Below are 13297 nucleotides of genomic sequence, written 5' to 3'. Positions count from 1 at the left end.
AAAGAGAGATATACTAAAAATTAATATCTGTTTTTTTTTAATATTATTTATAATTAAGAAAACAATTTTATAGTAAAAAAATAAGCAAATCATGGGTCTCAACAAACCGAGATAACTTTTAAACGGGTTATAAAATCTCATTTATTTATGAAACTCTTTCATCATCAAACCTTAAGTATATTATTAATTTCTTAAAATAAATAAAATTATAATCCAAAAAATTATATAAATATTAGAAACGGAAAATGTAAAACAACCGCTGTAATACGGGGATAAAACCTAGTTATTATATATACACATCTATATACATTTTTAGATATATTTAGAATTATAACTTCAATATATAATAACTATCGTGTAAATATATACTTGATAAATGGAATAGAAAGCATGTAAATTATGGGTTCGTTTACATTTAGTCTCATCAGTCTAGTCAAACGTGATATGTGACAGTGGCTCGGGCTCGAGCTCATTATTAAAAGAGTGACTCGGGCTCGAGCGCTCGAGCTGAGGGTCATCTAAACTCAACTTGATTCAAGCTTATAACGAAACACTGATTTCAAGTAGGTTGCTTGTCTTGTTTACATTTGCATCAAAATCACAAATTCCTTTTATGATGATTTCAAATTCTTTTATGAACTTGAGAAATTATTTGTTTTTGTTTTTTGGTAAGACGTGACCGCCCGGCTAGAGAGAACTCATCTTGCAAAAGCTTGTGAAACATAAAACAATTTCAGTTTGTTTCCAAAAAAGATCACATGAAATAAACATTGGGTCACGTTTTGCTACCGAACCCATGGCCACAACTGTACTTCATGCATGTGACTGTTCAATAACTAATTTCCTTGCATTAATTCAATCGAACAGATACTAATTTGAACAGATGCAAGCTAGCAAATTTTATTCAAAAACAGAAAATGAACGAACTATTGTTTAACTGACTCGTGTTCTAAAACGAGAAACAAAATCAATCTGGCCTCACCTATGGAGCTCTAAGCGACTCGTAGACTCAGCCTGTCAGCCACATCAATGACAAATCAATATCTGGTTAGGTCGTGTTATTTACCCGATCGTTGAAGAGAACATCAAGTTCATAGAATCACGCGATCTCTACCTATTTTTGCAAATGAACCAACACATCCTGCAAAAATTAATTCTACTTTTAAAAATATTTTTGTTAAGAAACTCTTTCTAAAGATTACAAAACTCACTTTGATAAATATAAATTGTTTTATAAAGCTTATATAAGTAAACTTTGAACTATTATGGTTTTTATGAAGGGAGAATTCTCATCATGTTTCTTTTGAAGAGAGATTCAAAAATTATCTCTAAAACAAAGGAATTTCTAGAATGTCCCCTTCAAACTCGTCGCCGGCGACATGTCTTTTATGTGGCACAACGAGTTTTGTTGTCACAAGAAAACGACACTTATCACCAAAGAAGTTGGTCTGACATGTTTGCCAAATATTTGATTGGGCCGCAGATTTTTTGTTCCCATATATGGTTGAGTAGTGTAGATTTTTCGATTTTTTGTCAGGACGCGTAGATTTTTTAAATTTTAGGCCAGGATGCATAGATTCTTCAAGTTATTGATGGGGACACATAGATTCTTCAAGTTATTGGTCCGGAGGACGCATAGATTCTTCAAGTTATTGGTAGGGCCGCCTTGTTTTTTATGGCATGTGTTATCTTCTTGATGGACGAAAAAGCTTGTCATGATGAATAAGCGACGCGTCGCCAGCGATGCATTAGGAGTGGACAAATCTGGAATTCGATTTTTGAGGGGACAAAACAATAATGTCTATCCCATAAAGGGACATTTTTGAAATTTTCACTTTTATAATTGTATATAAATCGATCATGTCTGGTTCTTAAACAACTCAATTACTGAGTGTCATATATGACATGAATGCTGTGAGTTCAAATGCTTCAACTTTATTTGAAAAACAGAGATTCAACTTTATAAAATTGGTTTGAAAGATGACTATAAAGTCGTCCCTAGGCCATGGATCCTTTGTAGCTTCGTTGTTTAGTTTCGTAGACGTACTTCCTGGGTAGTCAGTGATGTATATATGTTCGGAATGCGTCAACCATGTATTTTTCTGGTCTTACTTTCATGATGTTTGTGTTGTACTTGAGCTAATCCATGTATTAACAATAAGTGTTAACACTACTAGAAAATTATTTTTTACTTACATGTGATTCCATAGTTGCGGGATCATAGTGCTGAGAAGCGAGAAGAGTCGTTTCTTCAGTTTTGGGATCACACGTGATTTTCATTATGGCATCACTGGTGATCCTGCAGTTTCATTACGGTGAGATCTTGCACTCATGATACTTTTTTGGAGGTATGTTTTAATATAATCTGATAAGTATTTATTATCATAAAAAATAATTTCCATAATTAAGAGTGTTCTAAACTCAACCCACAAGAAAATTTTATTCATAAAGAGATATTAGCCAACCATTGTTTCTTAAACCGATTAACATTATATCAAACTATGGAGCTTTGAGCGAATTGGCCACATCAATGACAAATCGGTATCTAACATCAGATTTCAAGACACGGTCCACAGCAGTGTTCACATAATCTATGGGAACTAGCTCAATATCCGCAGTCACACCATGTTCTGCCGCAAAATCAAGCATTTCTTGAGTCTCTTTTAGCCCTCCGATCATGCTACCAGAAACAATCTTCCTCCCTGTAAATTCCATTTAGTTGGACAAATTGCTGCCAGCTTAAGAAAATATATGTAGTATGAAATGAAAACACTTACCCATGATTAAAGAATATGTTGGTAGCTCAAGTGGTTTCTCTGATAATCCTACACAAATAAGCTTCCCGTCTGGTTTAAGCACACTCAGCAATGGTGCAATGAGGTGGATTGCGGAGACTGTGTCGATTATTCCGTCCAATGAACTTGCTGCAGACTGGTTACAATAATAGATCAGATTATAATCAATCCTTATAAACCAATATTTTTATGACCGGACCGGTTATTGAACTGGACTCAAAAATAATAATTAATTTTAAAAATGATACACAAAATATATATTTACTATATTAATTTAACTTTAATGTTCAAAAAATAAAAAAGAAATTATAAGAAATCAATATCCCAGTATCCCACCTTCATCTGTTCAGGGTCTTTGCTGTTTACAAAATGATCAGCTTTAAGTCCTTCAAGTGCTTCTTGCATCTTAGCCGGCGTGGTGCTGAACACCGTGACCTCGGCCCCAAAAGCCTTAGCAAACTTGACCGCAACATGACCGAGCCCACCAAGACCAACTACACCCACCTTCACACCAGGCTTGTCTAACTCATAGTGTCTGAGCGGACTGTAAGTAGTGATACCCGCACATAACAATGGTGCACCGGAATCAAGAGGCAGATTCTTTGGCCAACTCAGCACAAAATGCTCATCGGCCACCATGTGATCCGAGTACCCACCATATGTACGCGTGCCATCACGGTAAGGGAAACCGTAAGTTGGAATGTGTTTCGGACAGTAGTTTTCAAGATCAATAGCACAGCTTTGACATGATCCGCATGCAGGGGCGGACTTACATTGAAGTTTGGAATGCACCACCTTAAACAAGCTAAAAAATTGGTGGAGTGGTTAAGACCCTGGCTGTTAACACAGATGTCTCATGTTTGATACTGTTGCTGGACTTTTTGATTCTTTGTTTTTTTTAATTTATTTTACTTTTTTTTAACATGGTCTAAGCACTATTTTATTTTATTTTTTAAATATTTTTAGGGTTTCAAACACAGCCCATAGCAGTCGCCTCCTCTCCTCCATTCCCCGGTCCGTTCACTTCAATACTTGGTTTATAATCTTTATGTGAGGGTATGAATGTGTTGCTTTGGATAATATTGAAGGAGCGAACTAGAATTAATGGAACTGATAAGAAGCTTTCTTTCACTTCTATAAAAAATTGTTTAAAATGCTATTGGTTAGCTTCTCATTATTAAGTGATTACTATTATATGCAGTTTGAGAATCATACCATCTATGTTTGAGATAAAACTACAAGGCAATGTAAAAGAAAGTAAATTAAATGATACTTTTAAAGTTTTTTCTTTATTTGTTTTTTTGATTGATTTTCTCATAGTCTAGGCCTTGTTTAATTGTTTAGTTTATTATTTTTTTACTTTTAATTGTTAGTTTAATGCTTTTTATATTAAAACTGAATTCGACGTGCATGTATTTGTGTTAGTTTCTTACCCTTATGCAGTTAATCTTACACTAATATCCTCACACTACTTAAAAGAATGTTAAAAGAATGATTCGAGCTATTTTTTCTTGGTCTTTCTATTGCAGTTTGCAGATAAGAAAAGGTAGAAGTTGCAAAGTAAGTATTTATCATATCATTTTATGATATCTTATTACTTTGATTTTTGATAATTCCATCTTATCTCATGCAAACCTTTAGCATTTTGTGCAGTTTTCTACATGATATGGGCACAAACACATCTAGATTTTCTCAAGAAAAGTAATGGTCTTTCACACTGTTTTTCGGCTGTGAAGCATGACTTGACTCAATTTGTAAATATGTTTTATGTAATTGTTTTTATTATTTGCACAATTTGCCCCATACTAAGATTAGACTAAGATAAATTAGGTGATGAATTAGTTGTTGAGAAACTAATAATAATGTCATGAAAAGGCACCGATCTTAGAGTTAGCTTTAGAATAAATGCACAAATATATAATGAATTTTCAGCATAAAGAAATAGCAGGTGATGAACCTTACCCGAATCGTCAAACTGACCAGAATTTTTTTATATTCGACTATATGAAATTAGAAGATCTAAAAACTGTGCACCATCCGGAAAAAATTCCTGGATCCGCCGCTGTCCGCATAATCCTGACAAGACTCCAACCCCGACATGGTCCCCGACTTTGAATTTCTTTACTTTTGTGCCTACTTCCGTCACAACACCCACGATCTCATGCCTGCATTAAGCAGACATGATGAAAAGGATAATAATAAAGCTAACCAAGTAACGATAATGGTAAATTGAAAGTATCTATAATGATAAATCAAAAAATAATAACTGTACTTACCCTGGAATAAGGGGATAAGTGGTCACGCCCAATTCTCTTTTGGCAAAGTGAATATCAGAATGACAGATCCCGCAATACAAAACTTTAAATCTGACATCTTTATCGCCCGTATACAAGTGAATCAATATCAACAACAAGTTCTGATTAATATCTTGATTTCGATGAATAATACGCAAATGTATTACCTTCGGGAGAAAGTGAGAGGAGAAAGAACTCCGGAAGTGTCTCGAGCAGCATAACCATAGGCCTTGATTGGATGCTCAGTTTCTGGAGATTTGGCCATTGTTGAAGCTATTGGTGGAGGTGTAAACATAAGTGTTTAGGGTGGTATAAATAGCTAGAGGTGCAGTGGGGTCATTAGTGCCAAAATGAGTTAGGCAGTGGCCTTAGGCATCCCATTGTATCAGCTGGACTGATTAATAACATCAGCTGGACTGTTATTTCAAGTCATTAACTAAGATAGCAAACCAAACCCGCCAGACTGATTGGTTGGATCAGCTGGACCGAAGAGTTTTGTGTGGTTTGACCCTTATTTTTCAAAATCATCAGTGTATTAAATTCCTAAAAATAGTATAGTTGGTTTTTAGCATTCTGTTTATGCAAAACTGCATATTCCAATAACATAAAAACATGATTATAAATAATAAGGTAATGCGAGTTATCTCGTTTGTTAGTATTCTGTTTATGCAAAACTACAACTGCTACTAAATGATATCATAATTAATTCATCAACAAGACTAAGTCACAGATCAAGCCCACATCCTTTTCTTTTTCTGAGAAACTTTAAGCCCTTGTGTTGGATCACTTGGTGCTGGTTTGGCCAAATTATGAACAGATCAAACATCAGCCCCTCAGCTACTCGTCTATTCTATAAAAATAAAAATAAAAAGATTATTTTGCCTGTCAGACAACCATGGAGCGATACCAGAACCAATAATCAGACTGGCAACGATCCTCTACTGAGCCAAGGAATAACCATAAGCTCTGTTAATCACGCTCTGGCTCCATGGTCTCAATTCATCAACCGGACATGGGTTTCTGTCTTCTTAGGAAGAAAGAATACAGAGGTACGAACCTATAGAACAGATCCTGTTCAAGCAAGGTCGTGCCTCAATGCCTCTTTGCACATATTATAAATCTCTCTTTCGTTTAACTTCTGAGCGATGTGGGACAAGAGTAGCACCTCATTCACTTTATGTAGAAGAAAATAATTACAAAGCTGATCATTATAACCTGCGTAAATAATAAAAGTTACTGTAACTTATATTTTAAATAAAAACATTGTGTCCTTTAAATAATATATTCACATACGTTATTTTCTATCTATTATATTTACGAACAATTTTACAATCATCATATTCAAGTACTTCATATAAATATTTGTTGAGTGCACCATTTTACTACATATTTGAAGAAACACTAACCGGACCCCGGACAGATTACTGGTAACCTGGGGGTTGGATAGCTGTTTCCCACGAGGGGTTAGACCCTTGGAAGATGGTTCTTCTGATAACCTGCAAAACAGACACCGTGAGCTCGTCACTGAGAAGGGGGGGGGGGTTCCTCCTTGTGACCACCCTCCGGCGTGAGAATCAGACTAGATTGCTCTTTAAATATAAAAGTATATTAAGAGATTGCTAGAGCAGATATCAGGTATATTATAATGATATAAGATAATGTAATGTGTTCAGATGATCATACCATTTGGGGTATTTATAGCCGAAGGTAGGTTTCCAAGGAGGTATGGCCAGCTGCAACAGTGTTCCTGTTCATCAACAGTAGCCTACACACGTGCCTTGCTGGTAGTTGGTGGGTAGGCAGCGGCTGATAGTGACCAGGCCTGCTGTATACTATTCCCTTTCCACCAACTACCGGCTACGCACGTGGTATGACAGTAGTTGGTGAGTAGGCAGCGGCTAATAGTGATACAGTACAGGAGCATGCTGCTCGCCATACTGTATCAGTGAGCTGTCGTATCTCTGATCAGATCTTTCGCCCATACCTCGTCAGGTACAGTAAAAGATCCTTCAGTATACAGACTGGCTTATTTGGGCGGGAGTATTCCCCCTCCCGCCTCTGTGCGGGATTGCTCCCGGCTTTGCTCATTCCTTCAGGTGACACTGAATGATCGAGAGCTAAGTGCCTTGTGCGTGTAGCCATGCTGCGCGGGTGGCCTTCCCTAATGGCTTGTATCCGAGGCTGCGGGGACAGGCGGAGTCCTTCACCATTGGGAGGCTTTTCCTGCGGGACCAGCTTGCGTACTGCGCGTAAGGACGTCACGTCTCTGAGCATGGTTGGTCCTGCGGATCCAGTTGGTCTCTGCGCAGACGTCCCTGTTTAAGGTGAGTCTTGCGGGTCCAACCGGGCTCTGCTGGGACCTACCTCTTCAAAGAGGTAGGTCCCAGCAGAGCCCGGTTGGACCCGCAAGACTCACCTTAAACAGGGACGTCTGCGCAGAGACCAACTGGATCCGCAGGACCAACCATGCTCAGAGATGTTCCATCGTGGAACATACACTTCATTGGAATCCGACACTGCAAAAGAAACAAGAGCAGTAAGGAAAAGATAATAAAAAAACATAAGGGAAAAAGAAAGGAACCCTACGCACCTGTAGGGTCAATGACAGGCCGATAGCCGCCAAACCCATCACCTGAACCTAAAGGAAATCCATCCAACAGGTCAGGCAGACGGGAAGGTGGCAAAGATCGGCGGGAAGCCCTGCGCGTACCTGATGGTCCGGCCGTCGGTGCCGGTGGCGCGGGCATGGTGGCAGCCGCCGTGGTCGCCGTTGTGGTCGTCGCCGCGGTCGCCGCCTCGTCAGCAGCAGCAGTAACCGCCGGCTCCGTGAAGGATGCCGTAAATATCGCACTCACGGCCGGCGATGACGTCATCTCGGCTGGAACAGTCTGCTCAGAGGGAGCAACTGAACCAGCGGAAGCAGGCGCAGGCACCTGGGTCGACGCCTCAGGTAGGCTGACCAAGCCTATCGTCATTGGCGGAAGGGTACCCCTCTGCGCTTCACCCCGGAATGCGTCAACATCCACGCCTGCACAAAGAGTGTTAAATTTATGAAGTGATAAATTTACAAAGACATTATGATTGTACTTACGGGTTTTCTTGACCCTGAACGTACGGACGGGCGGGGAGGAACCCGATGGAGCCGGCCTCTTGGTACCGGTCACCGTCGTCGTCGCTGGTTCTCCGGAGGTAACAGTCGTAGCCTCCGGAGCAGTGGTCTTCTCACCACCGGGGTTCCCCGCCACATCTTCATTATCTGACTCGGAGTCAGATATAACCACCGGATCAGCTGTGGAGGCCTTCTCCTTCCCTTTCCCGCCGGCAACCCTCTTCTTCCGCACCAACGGAGGAGCATCTGAGGATTCCTCAGAAGAAGACAGGTCAGGAATTCCAGCAGCGGGTACAGCATTGAGGGATTGAGGAAAGAATATCGCCTTACCTGGCCGCCGGTGGCTCAGGATCTCGTGGCCCAGCGGATAGACCTCCACAAACCGATCCGCCGTTTGCTCCAAGATGGGCAACTCGCCCTCGTCCAGAGCACGAGTACCCATCCGCGCGGGACCGTCGGTTTCCCGCGGGTACAGAAGCGACTCTAAATCATTTCCCTCTGAAAGAAAAGAAACAGTTAGAAGACAAACTCGTATCAAAAAGAAAAGACAAGACATATCATAGGGAATAGAGTTCAAACCGTATTCGAGAAGGATGGGAACCTGAGACGCATCCTTCCACACCCGGCTCATCCCTAACATGACCATCCCGGACTCCGCAAACCGGTAAACCGGAGATTGGACCCGGGATATCTTCGAAAACCATTCCGCCTCCTGGTAATTGGGGGCGTGAAGGCTCGGTATCGCTTGGCCATTTTTAAACTTCATGGCAAGGGGGATGGCGCGGGCAGAAATGTAGAAGAATTCCCGCTTCCACGCGCGAAGACTGCGCTCGGTGTCGCAAATCTTCAGACCCTTAATACGGGTCGTCAGGGTGTACCACCCCTGGATGCACCTCCAGGTATAGAAGGTCATCAGGCCGTCCACATGGGGCTCGATGCCCAAAATCCGGCACACCCACTCAAAATGACGAATCTTGGCGATCGCCATGGGGTGCAGCTCGGTCAAATGAACACCGTGCCTCTCAAGGACACGGTAAACAAATTTTGTCAATGGGAATCTAAGATTCCCATAGACAAAAAATGCAGCATAAACCCCGATCTTGCCTCTGGGGGCATCGTACACGGTCTGGTGGGATTCAGGAAACTCAGGCTCGAGATGATCGAGCATGAAATTCCTGACAACATACCGGTACTGATCGCCGGGCAGAGCACACTGGCACTCGCCAGCAGTACCCCTGTCGTCAGCTATAGCTTCAGCATCACGAGAAGACATCTTGCAGAGGAAGAAGAGAACGATTTCGAGAGAATGCTCGATTGAATAAAAGAGTATTCGCCGGAAATCGCCTTAAAGATGAAGAGAAGAGTGAAAAATGTGAATTGCAAATAACCCTCTCCCCCTTTATATAGTAATCGCAATTAATGCGGTGAATTTAATGCGGAGGAGAGGGAAATCGAAGGTGCAATGAAACTATGACACGTGGCAAAAAGCAAGCTGGCAACAGCTGTAGAAAGGACGTGTGCCAGTAATTTCGCGGCCACGCGCCCGAAAAATCACGCCCACGCGCCTGAAAAAGCGTCTGGAATGATCATGTTCTGTCACGTCACCATAACTTCCTGCACGTCCTGACACAGTCAGAAGAAACCGTCGCACGACGTTTCAGAGGTTTGGACTGTTCTAATCTTTTCACCAACTCTTCGAATTTCAAAATTCAAAATTCGAAAATATTAAAAAGTAAGCGGGAAAATACCCCTTACCCCTTGGCAAACAAGTAACCGTAAGACGGATGCGGGTACAGTGTAAAGGCAAAACCCTTCACATACCTAGCACCCGCAGGGAATTGAAGTCAAGAACCTTGGCAAATAAGTAACCGTAAGACGGATGCGGGTACAGTGTAAAGGCAAAACCCTTCACATACCTAGCACCCGCAGGGAATTGACGCCAAGTAAACCTTGGTGAACAAGTAACCGAAAGACGGATGCGGGTACAGTTTTAAGGCAAAACCCTTCACATACCTAGCACCCGCAGGGAATTGAAGCCAAGTACCTCGGTAACCAAGTAACTATAAGACGGCTGCGGGTACAGTGTTAAGGCAAAACCCTTCACATACCTAGCACCCGCAGGGAATTGACGCCAAGTAAACCTTGGTGAACAAGTAACCGAAAGACGGATGCGGGTACAGTGTTAAGGCAAAACCCTTCACATACCTAGCACCCGCAGGGAATTGAAGCCAAGTACCTCGGCAACCAAGTAACTATAAGACGGCTGCGGGTACAGTGTTAAGGCAAAACCCTTCACATACCTAGCACCCGCAGGGAATTGACGCCAGGAATACCTTGGAAGTAAAGTAACCGTAAGACAAGCGCTGGTACAGTGTTAAGGCAAAACCCTTCACATACCTAGCGCTCCGCTGGGAATTGAAACCAGGAAGGATCTTCTGGGCAATGCTTGCGGAAACGGAAATAACATCCCCGCATAGCAGGAACGTCGAGAACTACGTTGTTTGAAACACCAGAATGGAATTAGTGGTTTTAACATAATTGATCACTATGTTCAAAACTACCAAAACCTCATGGAAAATCCATACAACTGGGACTCAATGCTCCTGACTTGCGAGGAGGTTACAGACCTACCCGCATCATACCCAAAGACCAAGCAGGAAACTCGGGCATTTCTGCAAGTGACAAGGACTTCCGCGGAAAGAATCCCCATGGAAAACCTTACAAAACCCTTTTCAAAACCCTTTGCTTAAGTCCAAAAGTTCACCTCACTTTATTAAACACGCATGAGAAGAACATTGGACTGGGGGGACTTGAAGAGGTAGGTCCCAGCAGAGCCCGGTTGGACCCGCAAGACTCACCTTAAACAGGGACGTCTGCGCAGAGACCAACTGGATCCGCAGGACCAACCATGCTCAGAGACGTGACGTCCTTACGCGCAGTACGCAAGCTGGTCCCGCAGGAAAAGCCTCCCAATGGTGAAGGACTCCGCCTGTCCCCGCAGCCTCGGATACAAGCCATTAGGGAAGGCCACCCGCGCAGCATGGCTACACGCACAAGGCACTTAGCTCTCGATCATTCAGTGTCACCTGAAGGAATGAGCAAAGCCGGGAGCAATCCCGCACAGAGGCGGGAGGGGGAATACTCCCGCCCAAATAAGCCAGTCTGTATACTGAAGGATCTTTTACTGTACCTGACGAGGTATGGGCGAAAGATCTGATCAGAGATACGACAGCTCACTGATACAGTATGGCGAGCAGCATGCTCCTGTACTGTATCACTATTAGCCGCTGCCTACTCACCAACTACTGTCATACCACGTGCGTAGCCGGCAGTTGGTGGAAAGGGAATAGTATACAGCAGGCCTGGTCACTATCAGCCGCTGCCTACCCACCAACTACCAGCAAGGCACGTGTGTAGGCTACTGTTGATGAACAGGAACACTGTTGCAGCTGGCCATACCTCCTTGGAAACCTACCTTCGGCTATAAATACCCCAAATGGTATGATCATCTGAACACATTACATTATCTTATATCATCATAATATACCTGATATCTGCTCTAGCAATCTCTTAATATACTTTTATATTTAAAGAGCAATCTAGTCTGATTCTCACGCCGGAGGGTGGTCACAAGGAGGAACCCCCCCCCCCTTCTCAGTGACGAGCTCACGGTGTCTGTTTTGCAGGTTATCAGAAGAACCATCTTCCAAGGGTCTAACCCCTCGTGGGAAACAGCTATCCAACCCCCAGGTTACCAGTAATCTGTCCGGGGTCCGGTTAGTGTTTCTTCAAATAATAAAAGTAAACAGCTATCCTGCGTAAATAATAAAAGTTACTGTAACTTATATTTTAAATAAAAACATTGTGTCCTTTAAATAATATATTCACATACGTTATTTTCTATCTATTATATTTACGAACAATTTTACAATCATCATATTCAAGTACTTCATATAAATATTTGTTGAGTGCACCATTTTACTACATATTAGATACAAACAAATCAAAAATAATAACCTTATATCAGTTTGTATTATCTTTGTATAAAAGTTGTAGAAATGTTAATCAGATTGACAAGTCAACATGCTCACTTAAATATGTTAATGGGTTAAACATGTTATGTGTGAACCCTCGGGTGAGCCAAAGTAAAATTGCACTAATTTTGACGTTATTTTACTAATCTCATGAAAATAACGTTAAGAGTGGCGGAAGGTTAATCAGGCATCATGTGGTGGCGTTGATAGCCGAAAGACAAGGGCACATGCACCAATCAGCCGGTGTCCCGATGATTGAGTGCTATGTGCCTTATGTCCAAGGCTTGATGCAAAACTACTATCGAGCCGGGGGTCTCACTGGAAGCAGCCTCTCTATCCCCTATGGGATAGAGGTAAGGCTGTCTACATCTTACCCTCCTCAGACCCTACCATAGCATTGCTATTGGTGGGATATACTGAGTACGATGATGATGATGATGATGATGTTAGATATTAGAACCAAAACCTAATTAATTTTGTGTAATGTTAATTGTAACCCCTAGTCTTGATTAAGAACATTATATTAGAAATTATGCAAATCATACTTGACAATACAAGTATACAACTACGTGAATTACAGTAACGTGCCAGATTGACTGGTTAGGTCAGCCGGACCGACGGTTTGAGCTCATTTTTTATTATTTTTTTAATCGTTAGACATTTAACGCTATCAAATGATATTATGAACTACTGTAGAAAGAATACATGCAAATTGGCTTGCATACTATGCTAACAATAAATCCAACAAAACTAGCACATATCAAGCCCACATCCTTTTCTTATTCACCCGGTCTTTCAACCCTTGAGCATCACTTGGTCTACCATGACTAACCGGTCTTTGAGCTGCTGGAGCTGATTTAGCCATTCTTGTTGGACCACCCCTATGGTGCGGTCTAGGCGGGCCCGACTTTCTTAACTTGTTCTCATTCTATTAGCATTCTACACTTCACTATTTTTTGACAGCCTCTTTTTTGTCACTTCCTTTGACCGGTTATAGCCAGCACTTGTTTGACAGTTCGTTAGATTTGCACTCCTTAAAACATGTTGTTCGACCTCGTTTATGAA

At 41.7% G+C, this 13297-nt stretch overlaps 1 protein-coding gene and 1 non-coding gene across 2 annotated transcripts; both read right to left on the bottom strand.

The window, feature by feature from the left end:
* Positions 1 to 2477: 2477 nt before the first annotated feature.
* On the bottom strand, positions 2478 to 5355 carry LOC143601182 (8-hydroxygeraniol dehydrogenase-like). The gene is made up of 6 exons (XM_077078658.1): positions 5257 to 5355; positions 5072 to 5185; positions 4869 to 4960; positions 3132 to 3553; positions 2778 to 2931; positions 2478 to 2702 (listed from the first exon to the last, which is right to left on the bottom strand). Exons 1-6 carry the CDS (start codon positions 5352 to 5354, stop codon positions 2500 to 2502), a joined length of 1083 nt encoding a protein of 360 aa, XP_076934773.1. The 5' UTR covers position 5355; the 3' UTR covers positions 2478 to 2499.
* A 613-nt stretch (positions 5356 to 5968) lies between these two features.
* LOC143601185 (small nucleolar RNA U3) lies at positions 5969 to 6178 on the bottom strand. The gene has a single exon (XR_013147607.1). It is a non-coding gene; the product is annotated as a small nucleolar RNA U3 (small nucleolar RNA).
* Between the last annotated feature and the right edge of the window lie 7119 nt (positions 6179 to 13297).

This window comes from Bidens hawaiensis, unplaced genomic scaffold (assembly GCF_021521415.1).
Source record: "Bidens hawaiensis isolate Kalapana, Puna unplaced genomic scaffold, B.hawaiensis_p1.1 tig00055838_1, whole genome shotgun sequence".
NCBI lineage: Eukaryota > Viridiplantae > Streptophyta > Magnoliopsida > Asterales > Asteraceae > Bidens > Bidens hawaiensis.
This window is presented reverse-complemented; position numbering and strand designations above follow the sequence as displayed.